The following is a 15,913-nucleotide window of genomic DNA, read 5'->3' as shown; positions in this document are numbered from 1 at the left end:
CCCACCACCCCGGCGAAAGAACCCCCCCCGGGGGCACGCGGCTGGGGGGGGGGGGGGGTGCCGCGCGCCGGTCAGCTTCGTTCGTTCGTTTCCATGCTCCCTCTGCCCCGGAACAGGTTACTTCCTGTTCCTGGGCAGAGGGAGCATGGAAACAAATGAAGCTGACCGGCGAGTGGCACCCCCCCACCAGCGGCGTGTACCCGGGGCAGACCGCCCCCCCCCTTGGTACGCCACTGCCTGACATAACAGCCACTGTCAAAACGGCCTGCCCACAATATAACCCTTGACAAGTTAGCCCCCCGACAAAAGGGCCTGATCAGGCTGCCCAGAATATGGGTCTGCATTTTTTTCCTAATAATCTTACCTTGCCAATCAGGATAAGGTTGGTAAGACTATGAAAATGATGACAATATTGTTTTGTTTTTTAAATTAGCATGTTGATGGAAGAAAAGTTTCTTTAAATAGCAGAACAGATCATGAATACTACTACTACTACTACTACTTAGCATTTCATAGAATTTACATAAGTACATAAGTACATAAGTAGTGCCATACTGGGAAAGACCAAAGGTCCATCTAGCCCAGCATCCTGTCACCGACAGTGGCCAATCCAGGTCAAGGGCACCTGGCACGCTCCCCAAACGTAAAAACATTCCAGACAAGTTATACCTAAAAATGCGGAATTTTTCCAAGTCCATTTAATAGCGGTCTATGGACTTGTCCTTTAGGAATCTATCTAACCCCTTTTTAAACTCCGTCAAGCTAACTGCCCGTACCACGTTCTCCGGCAACGAATTCCAGAGTCTAATTACACGTTGGGTGAAGAAAAATTTTCTCCGATTCGTTTTAAATTTACCACACTGTAGCTTCAACTCATGCCCTCTAGTCCTAGTATTTTTGGATAGCGTGAACAGTCGCTTCACATCCACCCGATCCATTCCACTCATTATTTTATACACTTCTATCATATATGCTTTAGGCAATTGAATGCTGGTAGGAGTCTTTATCAGTGTAGTTTATTATATATTTTTGTGACGTGTTATTTTTTCCTTAGGGGGCTGTTTTGTGTAGAGGCTATTTTATCAAGGGTTGTTTTGTGGGAGGGGCCATCTTGTCAAGGGCTATTTTGTTAGGGTGTGAAATGTCAAGGGTTATTTTGTTACAAGGCTGTTTTGTCAGGGCTTTTTTGTCGGGGTTCTTTGTCAGGGCTCTTACGACTGGGTGCCGGTAGGAGGCAAGGTTTTGGTGTGGATTAGGAATTGGTTATTGGACAGAAAACAGAGGTAGGGTTAAATGGTCATTTCTGTCAATGGAGGAGGGTTAACAGTATAGTACCAGAGGGATCAGTACTGGGACCGGTACTATTTAACATATTTATAAATGATGTGGAAATCAGAACGATGAGTGAGGTTAAATTTGCAGATGAAACAAAGCTATTCGAGGTTTTTAAAACACGTGCGGACTGTGAAATATTGCAGGAAGATCTTAGGAAATTGGAAGACTGGGCATCCAAATGGCAGATGAAATTTAATGTGGACAAATGCAAGATGATGCACATTGGAAAGAATAATCCGAATCATAGTTACCTGATGCTAGGGTCCACCATGGAGGTCAGAATTCTACAAGAAGGTCTATTTGTTGTTGTAGATAATACGCTGAAATCTTCTGCTCAGTGTGCAGTGGCGGACAAAAAGCAAATAGGATGCTAGGAATTATTAGGAAAGGGATGGTGAATTAGACCTAAAATACTATAATGCCTCTGTATTGCTCCATGATGTGACCGCATGTTGAGTATTGCGTTCAGTTCTGGTCACCGTATCTCAAAAAAGATATAGTGGAATTAGAAAAGGTTCAAAGAAGATCGACCAAAATGATAAAGGTGATGGAACTCCTCTCAAATGAGGAAAGGCTAAAGAGGTTAGGGCTCTTCAGCATGGAAAAGAGACAGATGAGAGGAGGTATGATTGAAGTCTACAAAATCCTGAGTATTGTAGAATGAGTAGAAGTAAATCGATCTTTTACTCGTTCCAAAAATACAAAGACTAGGGGGCACTCAAGGAAGTTACATGGAAATACTTTTAAAACAAATAGAAGGAAATATTTTTTCTTTCAATGAATAGTTAAGCTCTGGAACTGTTTGCCAGAGGATGTGGTAACAGCGCTTAGTGTATCTGGTTTTAAAAAAGGTTTGGCAAGTTCCTGGAAGAAAAGTCCATTGTTTGCTATTGAGACAGACATGGGGAATCAACTGCTTGACCTAGGATTGGTACCATGGAATGTTGCTACTAATTCGGTTTCTGCCAGATACTTGTGACCTGGCTTGGACACTGTTTGGAAACAGGATACTGGGCTAAATGGACCATTGGTCAGACCCAGTATGGCTACTCTTATGCCCACAAGGCAAGTTTGCCTGAGTAATTTACGCATACCCTTACCCTGCAGCACAAAAAGTTCATAGCAGTCCAGTAAAAAGCCCATTGGAGAGAAAGTAACCAGGGATTTCAATAAAAACAACCAGATATTGACGGATCAAGTTCCAAAAATCCTGAATCCAGGGACAATCCCAAAAAGCACGGAACAGAGTGCCCACATCCAAGCAGCATTTTTGACAAAGTGAAGAGTCCAACTTTCCCATTTTAAACATATGTTCTGGGGTGAGATAAGCTCGGCACAATAAACGAAACTCACATACCATCAAATCAGCACTGACAGTAAGGGTTGGAATTCGTTTAAGGACAGTTAGGAAATCCAAGGGAGAAAGGGGACATTGCAAATCTATGTTCCAGCGGCGTATCAAGTCAAACAAATCTCTTTCTGTGTAAAGTAGGAGCAGTTTTTATGAAGAGCAGACACTGAAAGACGATCTTCCCCCGCTCCCTGGAGAAGTGGGCTGTCAAAGCTGTGGAGTCCAGGGAGGCAACACAGTGAGAAAGTTGATGATAGGCAAAATGATCCCTCAGGCTGGTAAAAGAACCATCTCCTAGGTGCGCTATAGGCTGCAACTTACCATCAGTTCCCAGCATCTGAGATAAGTATTGAAGATCCCTAATTTTCCAACGACTAAAGATGATGTTATCCAGGCCTGGTGGAAATGAAGTGTTTACCTGAATGGTTAATAAATCAGATGTAACTGCCGAGAGATGTAAGTTCCCTCCAGAGATCTCGAAGGGGGCGGAGCAGTATACTGGACCTGATCGAGGAAGATAGAGTGCGTAGGGGGGGCATGGAGGAGATACTGAAGATGCCACGGTGTTCCAATAGCAAAGGTGTATAATCTTGTAAACCTAGTAGCCAACCCCCAGATGCAGCAGACATGCTCTATTGTATTTCTTAATGTTAGGAATACCCAAACCCCCTTTCCAAGAGCCCAAAAGCAACCTAAAGGGCATCTTGGGCTTAGCCCCCCCCCCCCCCCAAAAACAGAATTTGGCTAACGATTTATACAAATATCATATATGCCTGTGTAAAAGCTTTAAAGGCAATAATTGAAGTCTGTAAAACCAGCGCAGGAACCCTATCATCTGGAAGAGGTGAATTCTACTATGCAAACTCAAGGGGAGGTGTCTCTAATGACGTAGGGCGTCAGAAGTAACTCCTAGCAAGCGATCTATATTGAAACAATATAGGTCCGATGTATGCATGGTGAGCTGAATCCCAAGATATCGAAATGAAAAATCTGCCCATTTAAGAAGGAAGACACCCTGCCATCCCTTAATATTTTAAAAAGTTAAAATTCTTATTTCAGTTGCTATATGGCAACAAGGGACATGAAAGGGTTACTTAAATCTCCAAGGTGTCCTTTTACAAAAAGTGGCCTTAGTGTGCCCTTTTGTGGGACCTTCCTGTATACTAGGGCCAATTTTTCCACACGCTAATGTTGCCATTACTGTGTGGGGGCCCTTACTACCACTCATTAAGTAGGCAGTAAGAGTTCATGCGCTATATACACTAATCAGTTAGCATGCGGCAATATGACTGCGCTGATTTACGCTGTCACACCCTTTCTAAACCCCCCAGACACGCCCCTCCCAGAAAAATTCCAGTACATAGTTTACACACACACATTCAGGAGTTACCACAGGGTGCCTCAACGTGTCCTGTGGTAAGCATGCGCTAGTGTTTACTGCAGCTTTGTAAAAGGACTCCCAAGTATCCAATGTGATATGTGAATGTTTCACAGCAATTGCTGACCAATTGGCTTTCATATATATGTATGACCCCTGATGCAGGCATTACTGCCGAAACACAGCCACTGTCAGGTCTCTAATTCATTTATAAAATGGGTGCCATTTTTAGACTTCCCCCTAGGCATCCTGTTACACAATCATCAAGCCCATAAAATACAACTCTATAAGGAGTAAAATGCTGCATATGTCCTTTACACCTATTAATTGTGGGAGCAGATGGCTAAAAGTATCTACACTACAGAGCCCTTTCACTAAAGTGTGTTAGGCTCTTTAATGCACAAATTAGTATGTGTTAACTGCTACCTCTCAATCATGGTTATTGCTTTTGAGCTATTTGTACAATTAGCACACACTAATTCATGCTTTAAGGGCATATTGTGATATGGGGTATGACTAGGCAGGACATGTGCAGAGAATGGGCATGGAGAGCATATTGCAGTTGGCGTGTGCAACTACTGTGTACTAACCAACAATTTTGTACTTTGTGTGGGTCCACTTAGCACTTCCTAAATAGGAGTTACTATGTGCATTTGTGTTGTGATCAGGGTACCATGCGGCAATGAATATTTTAAAAGTGCGATCTGCAAAAGAAGTGCAGAGCATGCCTCCTAATAAGTGCCACATTAACCTCCCCCCCAATTTACTAAGCTGTGCGCTAATGCTGACATAGTCCATTCACTTTCAATGGGCTGTGTCGGCATTGCAGCGCGGCTTAGTAAACAGGAGGGTAAATTTGCATTTGAATAAGAAATTAACATGTGGTAAGGCACAGTAACTACAAGATTTAATGCATTTTAGTTAAAGGACCCCAAGGTGTTCTTTTAGTTGGGCAGTGCAGGACATTTTTCAGACAGGCTAAGAGTGACCCAGATGAATGGCTCTGAAAATTGCTCTTTATTTAAACAGTCTACCGTTAAATTACAAAGATTAATGCTTCATCATTAAAGTCAGCTATAGATCGCAAAACTGTGGGGTAATTTCAGGACAGGTCAGATAGCTGCATAGTCTGCAGGTACTCTTTACTTGCAGACTTTGTACCAATTCTCACAGTGACAGTAAGTGTGTACTTTCACTTGGATAATTACACAGAGAAAAAGTACCCACGCACTATTACAGTTGCTAATGTTTGTGTACAGTAGGCAACTATTTCCAAACCTTGCCTCCCCCCTCCCAGTGTATGCTTAGCAGACCTACGTGCATACTTTTATCCACATAAAAGGTGGACAGTTTTCTGAAAGCCCATTTCCACAGGTAAAGTGCTGTTAAACTCCTGGAAATAGCTTTTAAAATTATTATTATTATTAGCATTTGTATAGCGCTACCAGACGCACGCAGCGCTGAACACCTGACACAAGAGACCTTCTGTCCCCAGAGTCTATAAACTTGCATGCCCAAATGTATGCTTAGCACATAAATTTGGGCACGCTAATTATAGTTGTATGCAACTTAATTTAATAATTGGCTACTAACGGGAGTTAACAGTCAATTTAATAATTGGCTACTAACGGGAGTTAACAGTCAATTACAGGTTTAAATTGGTGTTAACTGGCACAAATTGACGCCAATTAGAATTTGCACAAGCAACTGCCCTTAGTCAATATTCTGGAAGATGTGTGTGCTGATTCTATCACATGCAACTTCTTGTGGGGTGGGGTGTGGATGTGGGAGGGGCATAGGCAGGTCAGGGGTGTGCCTAGGAGTTAGGTTTGCACGTTATAGAATACTAGGAGTTATGGATCTAACTGCCAAGAGCTAGGTACGAGCACTTACACCAGCCTTTGACATGGTGTAAGTGCTCATACCTGAAGTTAGGCATGAAATTGTAGACTTACACTAGTATTCTGTAATGCTAATTCCGCACAGAACTGCCATTATAGAATTTGCACTTAGAATGCATCATACCGGTGCCTAAAATTTGGCACTCTTTCTTGACTCTATCCCTGCATGTTTTAAACCTTCATACATGGATAGCTTGATTAATAATCTGCCGCACTGTCTAATCTGAGGTAAATTATTCATTTACTATTAAAACTTAAATATCTGCACCTCTTTCTTTGCATGGGAACCAATAAATAACATGAATATATTTAAGCATAACATCAGTTCAGTTTTAACCTTAGTTATCAATTCCCCTTTGTATTTAAGCTGACTAGCCACTGAGGCCCCGATGATCAAAAGTAAATGCAGGCGCTAGAGGCCACTAGTGTCGGACTAGCGCCTGCATTTACATAGCGCCCATGATCAGAGAACGTCCGGTGTGACTGCAGAGGGAATACCACAGAGTTCATTTAAATTATATTTAAATGAGTTCTGTGTATTCTGTGCATATGATTAGAGCACTGCGCTCTGATTGTAGGAGCCGAATAGCGCCTTAACCCTATGCCAGCTCTGAGCTGGTGTTAGGATTAAGGCTCTTCCTCCCCACCATCCATGCTAGGTAGCCCGAGCTGCCACCGTCAGTCCTGGGGGTCCATTGAACTCCTGGACCCCCCAATTGCTGAGGCCCTGGTGGCCAAGCCTCCACCCCCGGATAGTGACACTGGGGGCTGAAGGTCCAGGGGCTCTCCAACCCTCTCGGCACAAGGACATGAGGGGCTGGAGATCTGGTGGATGCACTGGGCAGGGTAAGGCAGGTGCTGCCATTTTGGAGGTGGCACTGGAAGAGGAGGGAGTGCTACACTTTCCTCCATCATATGGCGGTACGGGGGAGGGGGCTGCTAGACCACCAGGGCAGGTGGGGGGGGGGGGGGTTGGTTTGTAGCCCACTGGGTCACCAGGGTTTTTTTCTTCTGTCGGGGGGGGGGGGGGGGGGGTATGGGGACTGGAGATCCACCGGATATCTAGCTCCCTGTGTCGCTGTTCAGAGGGGATGTGGGGGCTTGGGGAGGCACTAGGCCACCAGTGCCTCAGCAATTGGGAGGGTCTGGGGGTTCCATGGACCTCCATCTCCTGTGTTTGACAGGTGACCTGTCAAACAAGTGCAAGAGGATTGTGCCTGACCACATGCCCAGGAACAATCCTCCTGCACTTTTCTCCTGATGATCAATGATAATAAAGCACCTAAATTAGAATGTTATTAGTGCTGATCATTGGGGAGTTAATTCCCCGCGCTGTTCTGGTACTATTTTTAGGGCACTGTTTTGGAAAAGCATGGGGAATTGATCGGGCTATGAGTTAGGTGGAACACTCATGCTCTACCCTGGCACTGTCCAGATAGTGCCAATGTGGAATTTAAGAATTTTCAGTGGCTCTATCCGGATAGTGGCATTGAAAATTGGTGAACAGCACAATTATCTGTGTAGCTACACAGATAAGTGCTTTTGAATATCTGGTCCAGTACTTTCAGTAAATATACATGACCATTTTTAACACATTTCTAAGTAAGATTAAAAATTGTACCTTTACATTCTGCAGAAGACGCAGATAATCTGCCACTCGTTATCAAACTAAGAAGCAAAATAGAAACAACAGGTTTGAAACTTTACTATAATTTGGGGAATCTACAAAACATTTGGCAGTCAGTGGAAAAAAACTGTCATATTACTTGAAAAAGTAGTTTGTTAACCAGCATTTTTTCAGTCACAAAACACTGAAATTGTTGAGGAATAGCAACACATATTTTACATTTTGTTATTTATTTGGCTGAATATAACAAGGACCACCTCCAATGCTTATATCTCTCCTTCCTAGGCTGCTCTATAACCATAAGGAAACTCAGTGATCAGGGGGGCATCATTAGAGATCTTGTTTGTCAAGGCTTCCATTCTTCCTACAGAGAGATGCAAGCCAAATATAACCACCCTACAATTTTGAAAGCTATGGGAATCTCGGCTATAACCTGCACTGAACATTCTTGTTGGAAAAGTGTGCAATAAACAATTATGATAATGATGTTCTAGTAACACACTAATTAAATTATAAATAGATATTTGCCCATTCTGTTCCGTCAATTTCAGCATTTTCTTGACATTCTTTTGTTATTCTCATGAATATTCTACTACTCAAGACTCTAATCTTCAGATATTTAAACTGCGCAGTTGACATTTCTCTTAAATGCCCGCCACAGCATTTGAAGATATACCTGGAATTTTGGTGCCAGCTGCTGAAAATCTAGGTACAGAAATACGCGGCACTATTATCTGGGTACCAGAACTGGATATTGACGATACACAGATAAAATCCAGATCCACCCAGGCTCTGTCCCTGCACTGCCCCACCACTATCCAGACAGTGCCCAGATAATCTGTCTAGATTTTCAATAGCTGAAAATCTGGGTATGGCTGTTGAGTGACCCTAAATCTGTAAATCTAATGACAGGCATCTTAATGACCTTTGTTAGGAAATAGCTCAAGTTACCCCATAGGCAAACGTTTGCAGAATCCCTAAACGTCTGAGATGGCAGCATTTATACATGTGTTATTTTGTGCTCACACAGCCTTAACATATACATTTTGCTACATTACCTTACGGAAGGCAAGCCCACTTGTTTATGTCTTTTAAATTCTTCTATGAACTCATCAGAGATTTTGGCATCCTTGTTGAGGTTATTTATCAAAACTTTGAATACTTTGGGTTTATTTCTACATTCTACCATTAAACGTCGGTGTGCGTTTCGATTAAAAGTTAAATATCCTAAAGCAGATGCACAAGCTACACGAACCTGAAAAACAAAAACGTTTCCAGAAAAAGGTCAATAAAGAAAGTACCTTCATACATGAGTCCTGAGTTTCCCATCAAGAATTCTAATTGAAAACCACCATTTTACCTCCATAAATCCCTTCTGTTTCTGACAACTGCATCACTGAGCCGAACTAAAGGGATTTTCTCATTAGGTGGTATTGTAATAAAGCACAGGCGGCTTAGTGCACAATTTAACGTGGGTTCTGTACATAATATTCTGCACTTTTTTTGTGGCCCTATGCACAGACCAGTTTAGTGCATGAAGAAATGTGTAGACATCAGCAGGCTCATTTGAATCCAATGGTAATGAAGTTATTATCTACTAAAACAATGTAACCTATAACCAAGTTATAACAAATGTATTTCCATTATTCATATCTTATTGTAAGCCACACTGAGCCCGCAAAGAGTTGGGAAAATGTGGGATACAAATGCAATAAATAAAATAAATAAATAAAAACGGAGCCCAAAGGCTCAACACACATTCTCTAATGCTGGGAATTTAGCTTGTAATCTGAAGAGGAGTGAAATGTAGGCTCATTTATTCTTGCATTAGTGAGGGTTTTGTGCCAGCTTCTTTTCATTTGTTTCAGCATGAACTGCTTCTACAGGATGAGGGTTAGCAGTAGTAGAGATGAAGAACAGAAAGGGGAGACAACAGAGATCAAGCTGATGAGGTAGAAGAAAGGAGGACAGAAGAGGCCTGGGAAGTTCTGGCCAAGCCATCACCAAATGTATGTGTGGGAAATATATTTAGCATTCTAGATATGTGCATAATCTAATATGCAGAGCCTGATATTTGCATATTGTGTTTTATGTACATATAATGCTCCTCCGGGCCCTGGTACAATCTCTGCACAAAATACCAATTTTTCAATGGCAAATACCAACGCAATAAACTGTATCCATGTTTCCATGGTAAATCAGCATGCTCTCTTGTGTTTGCACACATATTTTTGCGCTCATATTAATTGCATAGGATTTATTTAATGCATTGGGTGTAAATTGTTTTTTAATGCATGCATTAGGAAACTGCACTGTAGCTCGGGGCACAGTGATAACACACATCTTATTACACTGGCCCTTGTGTGTATGCAGAGAAAAAGTAAACCATCCGATATTCAAAACGATTTAAGCGGGCAGAAGAGGTTCCTGCCTGGTTAAATTGCTTGTGATCGTCTAAGTGCTGATATTCAGCAGCACTTAATTGGACAGTGCTGCTGAATATCACTACAGACCGCACCTGCACTGTCTGGATAGTGCCGGGCTGGTCCGTGGCCTGAGTTTGAACACAGCCTGGAAGGAGCCAGGACTTAACCAGTTAGCGGCCATATTCAGACTGCTAAAGTTAGGACAGCAAAAAGGCACTCCTAATGTTAGCTGCAGAGGTAACTGGGTACTAAGCTGAATATTGGTCAGTGCCCGATTAACCTCTGGGTAGCACCAGAAGAGTTCTGATTGCCCCCTTCTGATTCTCCCTTCCACCCTCTAGAAATACCTATACCCACAACCTTCTTATCCTCCCCAACCATTCTCCCCTCCCACCGAAGAAAAATCAAGGTAGACCGAAGCTCCCCTACCCCTCTATGCCTCTGGACCTACCTTAAAACGCCCTGGTGGCCTAGGGGGGTATATATACAACTTTGGTAGTACCGTGAGACTGCTGCTAGAGGTCATGGCATCCATTTTGAAGAAGGAGCTATGCTGGGCACTTGCACAGGCACCTAACTTTGCTTTATCCGAAGACAAGCAGGATAACATCTTCTCAAAGTGAGATTCTCTATTTTCATACTACCTTAAACAAAATTAAGTAATTGCCTAGCAAGAGGCAAGGCTAAGGAACATAGTAAACAATCTTTAAAACAGTGTGTATGTGCATATACATATCTATCTATCTATCTATCTATCTATATATATATATATATATATATATATACATACACACACACACGCACACATATATACGTATTTCTTATTTTTGTTTTTCTTTGAGGCTGTCTGGAACAGAAATAAATGGGTTTAGGGGGGTGGAGTTGAATTCTAAACACCAAATGAATTCTGCAGAACTGCTTTGCCAAACTGACTGGGAGGACCCAGCCAATGGAAGACTGCAGGGCCAGCACAGGCAGCAATAATTGAATCACTGCAGGTGCTGGGGACACCTGTAAGGTACACCAGGGAGAGATGGGGTTCAGGGATGGGCAGGCAGATGCTGGGATGCCATGGAGGAGGAGAGATGTTGATGTAGGGTAGGTGAAAAACATCTATAATTTTAAAAATATCTCCGGGGGGGGGGGGGGGGGGGCGCAGTGGAATGCCATGTCGTGGAGAGGCCCATCTAAGTTAGCTCTGGGCCCATCCAAAATACTGGGTCTGGCTACGCCACTGGTTGGGTGATCAGTGCCGGAAAACATTCCAATCTCCATGGATTCCTGGAGGAAAGTTCCAGAAGAGGAAACCATATCTGCCTCAGCTAGTAGGAGCAATCAGAATCATAGTTCCTCAACCCTGATTATTTTTCAGAAGAATTTTCATTGTGAGGGGTATCAGAGGATATGCATATAGAAGTTCCTCCTCCCCAATACAAGAAGCTAACCGGCTGCATGACCCTAGTCTGGAACAGAACTGAGGGACTTTCTTGTTGTACTGAGTGGCAAAAAGGTCTATCAAGGTGATTCTCCACATCATCTGGGCTAAATTCTTGTCCAGAGACCACTCATGAGGTTAGAGAATTTGACTCAGTCTGCCTGACAGACAGTTCTCTTTCTTTGCCAGATATGTGACTCTTAGGGACATCCCTTGCGAGGTGGCCAACTTCCATATTCTAACTAGTTCCTGACACAAGTGGCATGTATCTGTACCTCCATGTTGGTTGATATAATATATTGCTTGCAACCTGGATGTCTGTCTGAATTAGAATAATTTTGAATTGATAACCAATCTCTGAAAGCCCTTAGAGTATTCCAGATCACTCTTATATTCAGGAAGTTTATCTTGTGATGTTTATCCTGAGTAGACCATAGGCCTTGAGTATGGCACTTCCCATGCCAAGCTGGATGCACCCATTGTTAGTACCTGTGGAATTTGAGGAATTTGGAAGGGATATCCTTTCACCAGATTGGAATAAATCATTCACTAGGACAGCGAGTCCCAGAGTGGAGTTTGATGGATTTGAAGCCCTGAAGATTCATGACCACTGAGGTGTGCCTTGGGAGTTACATAAACTGTAGAGGCCATGTGGCCCATCATCCTCAACATATGGCCAGCTGATATGAGAGATAAGCTCTGATGCTGTGACAATAATGCAGATGAAAGAGTCATGTCTAGTAGGGCTGTGATGAATTTCAGTTTCTGTGAAGGGCATAGCTACAACCTGGGATAGTTTATAATGAACCTAGGAGTTCTAGCACCCAAATGGTTATGCACATTGATTCTTTTGCATCTTTCTCTGATGTGTCTTTGACCAATTGTTCAAGTAGGGAAACACACACCCTTAATCTGCATACAGATCCTATGATAACTGCTAGGCATTTTGTGAAAATTCTCGGTGCTGATGTGATGCCAAATAGCAGAACACAGTAATGAAAGTAGTGTTTTCCTACCATGAATCTCAGATACTTTCTGTGAATTGTTGGTATTTGTATGTGTAGACATGCATCCTTCAGATTCAGAAAACGTAACTAATCTCCTTTATGTAAAATGGGAATGAGGATGCCTAACCAGCTCATTTTCTAAAGTGATCGCCGGCCATCTTCCGACACAAATCGGAAGATGGCCGGCGATCTCCTGAAACCGGCCAAATCAGTATAATCGAAAGCCGATTTTGGCCGGCTTCAACTGCTTTCTGTCGCGGAGCCGGCGAAATTTCAAGGGGGTGTGTCGGTAGGGTAGTGAAGGCGGGATGGGGGTGTGCTCACGAGATGGCCAGCTTCACCCGATAATGGAAAAAAAAAAGCCAGGCTTGACGAGCATTTCGCCGGCTTTACTTGGTCCCTTTTTTTTCATGACCAAACTTCAAAAAGGAGCCCCAACTGACCAAATGACCATCCGAGGGAATTGGGGATGACCTCCCCTTACTCCCCCAGTGGTCACCAATCCCCTTCCACCCCCCCAAAAAAATCCAAGTGCTCGACAGGGACGTCCTAAATCAAAACTATTTTTGCTTGGCTTTTTCAGAAGTACCAGTGGGATTTGAACCGGCCACCTCTGGATTACAAGACCAGTACTCTAACCACTTGGCCACAGCTCCACTTACTTGGATGCCCTTTTGATTATGCCCCTTCAGGTCTCTCTCAGCCAATCACAGACAGGGGTCTGAGTGCTCCAAAGAGAGATTGTCTCCATGGCCAGTATACCAGCAAGCTTCTGCACTTCAGGCTTGAAGTTTGAGGCTCGCAGCCATGCAATTCTGTGAGTGCCAATCCCTAGGCTCTTGATGCCAAATTGAAAATATCATAAGTAGCATGGAACATGTATTTTCCACCCTCCTTTCCATGGCTACTACACGACCTTCTCCTGAGGGAAAGTGTCAGCAAAGTCCACTACACTGTGCATAAAGTTCCACAACTACATGCTCATGAAGAGCTGGTAGGACATCAGCAAAGCATTCTGAAACAATTTCTTCCCGAAAGATTCCAAAGTCCTTGCCTCTCTCCCTGGGAGCCATGAGGAGTGAGTCTTTGTTCTCTTGGCTCTTTTAAAAGTGAATTTGATTACCAAGGAATGGTGAGGAAGCTGTAGCTTCTCAAATATCAGAGCCTTTTGAACTTTATACATAGAATCAACCTCCAAATTAACAGGAGGTACAGAGATAAAGGTCTCCTATATTCTCACTTGTATTTCCTTCAGGATTCTGTGAATGGGCTCTATCACAGACTCCTTGGAAGGTCGAGGAATTGGAAGATGTCCAATGTTTCTGACCTAGGTTCCTCCGCCATCTCTAAAGAAAATGAGACAGTCTTAGCTATCTCCCTGATAAATTTGGTAAATGAGAGCTCCTCTAGGGATACTTACGTCTCTCATATGGTGGCAGGAATCTGATAGATCAGTGGACTTCTCCTCCGAGATGACACCTAGCTTTTCTTCAGATGCCAGGAACATTCAGATTCATACTTATAAAAGTATTCAGCTGGAGACTTCTGAGTCTGCCTGTTTCAAACTACTGACTTCTTGGTCAGGCCAGGGCTGAGGTAATCAAGGCACTGGGGACCTCTGATGCACCGGGAAAGCTTCCTCTCCCATTAGACTGGAGATTGACATGAGTGCAGTTGGCATCAACTTCAAAGGTCTTTGAGGCCTTGGTATTGATGTGTCTCCTTAAGGCAGCAAATGAGCTTCAAGTATTGGCTAAACCATCTTGAGCCTTTGCATCAACACTATCGGAGTGGACATGTCCTCCTGGGTCACTTGAGTTGTTTTGGGAGCTAGCTTTTGGCTCCAAGGATGCTGCCGCACTATCTCCAATACCATGGAGGATGAATGGTCCTCATGCCTGGGGCACCTAAAGGACTCCAGTGATCTTGGTGGCTTGGTGCTTTTGGCACTGTGCTCCAAAGTGGATCAATGTTGGTGTGCCCTGGCCTCTGCCTGCCATCCAGCATCTTTGTCCCTCAGCACTGATGAGGACAAGGATGACTCTTTCCTCCTCCTCAGTAATGGATCGGACAATGACTGATCCCAATGGCCTCTGCCGATGCTCAAAGCAAGGGTGATCGAGACACTCTTCATGTTTGTGCATCCCCAGTGTTTGACGCAGCTCTGGGAGTCACAGAGATCCAACTGGGTGTGTAGGCCTATTGAGGCCAAGAAAGGACCAACGAAATAAGAAAGGAAACTTAGAAAATGCCAGAAAAACCTAACTAAAGTGGCTATCAGGAAAAACAACCTTGCATGACAGTGACAAGACTTACACTATTAAAAAATCAAATTCTGGCAGAAAAATGCCTTATTTAGAAAAACCAGATTCGAGCTGAGGAGGAAAACAGAAGAACTCTGTGGAAAAATGATGACTGGCTAGGTCCCGAACAACAGCAGCACATGGGAAGGCATGCGCACATGCATGGTGAACTCTCTCAAAAGTTTTTACAAAGCTGGAGAGCTGTTCCTGCATGGGGCTCCATTGGATAACACTAACCATACATGAGAATGTGATATCCTGTTTGTCTTTGGAGAATGCTCAGCACATTAGGGATAGGATATCCTTCAAAACTGTTTCAGTTGTCATGCCTGCCAGCGAGGTAAGTAGAGAAGGATGATAACCATTTCTTACCTTCAGTTTCTGAGATGTAACTGCATGTGATGTGTGTAGTATGGTATCAGACTACAGCTGTGTTTGAAAGTGATGATGCTTATGAGCAAAATTGTGGTGTACTGCTAAATATATCATTGTACATAGGAAAAAGGAAAAGCAATGTGAACAATATTTTGAAGGTGATCAATCTTTTCTTTTACCTCGTCATTCTCTGAATGTAAATGATTGCAAAGATACTCCACAGCTCCAAGTGTAGTAATTGCTTCTGGGATACCTGCTCTGGTATGAGCCAAACTAGCCAGCAAGTCTCCTACAAATCAATATATATTAATGTACTCTGTAGATCTATACTAATATGTTATAAATGAGGTTACATTTTCAAGCAGAGATTCAAATATCAGTCTGTACACAATATCACATCTATTCAGATAAACGTAAGCATAGATGCATTACCATGTAGACACTTAGGCAAGTATCCTCATCTTCCAGTGCATCAGAAATCCTTTAAGACTGTAAGCTCTTTGGGGTAGGGACATATTTTATCTGAATACTTATCACAACTGTAGCAATGTGCTCATTCTAGTAGCACTGCAGAAATAAAATTGACAGCAACAGGTGGCATCTTATAGACTAACCAATTTATTGAGGCATGAGCTTTTGAGGATGAAGTGCCTCAATACATCTCTTAGGGGGTCTTTTACGTAGGCGTGCTGTCATTTTTAGCGTGCATTAAAAATAGGCGTGCGCTAAACGCTAAATACGCCAATGTATTCCTAGGGATGTCTTTAGCACTGCC

The 15,913-nt window shown here is 43.1% G+C and overlaps 1 protein-coding gene across 1 annotated transcript in view; it reads right to left on the bottom strand.

Moving 5' to 3' along the window:
- ANKAR (ankyrin and armadillo repeat containing) overlaps nt 1-15,913 on the bottom strand; it is a 210,743-nt gene that overhangs the window by 41,471 nt on the left and 153,359 nt on the right. Inside the window, exons 20-22 of the mRNA XM_030210379.1 lie at nt 15,318-15,427; nt 8,651-8,847; nt 7,587-7,633 (exon numbers count right to left, since the gene is read on the bottom strand). Of these exons, the coding sequence (XP_030066239.1) occupies nt 7,587-7,633; nt 8,651-8,847; nt 15,318-15,427 (354 nt within the window). The remainder of the gene's footprint in view (nt 1-7,586; nt 7,634-8,650; nt 8,848-15,317; nt 15,428-15,913) is intronic.

The sequence above is a fragment of the Microcaecilia unicolor genome, chromosome 7 (assembly GCF_901765095.1).
Source record: "Microcaecilia unicolor chromosome 7, aMicUni1.1, whole genome shotgun sequence".
Taxonomy (NCBI): Eukaryota; Metazoa; Chordata; class Amphibia; order Gymnophiona; family Siphonopidae; genus Microcaecilia; species Microcaecilia unicolor.
The sequence above is the reverse complement of the archived record's forward strand: the minus strand, read 5'-3'. Positions and strand labels throughout refer to the sequence as shown.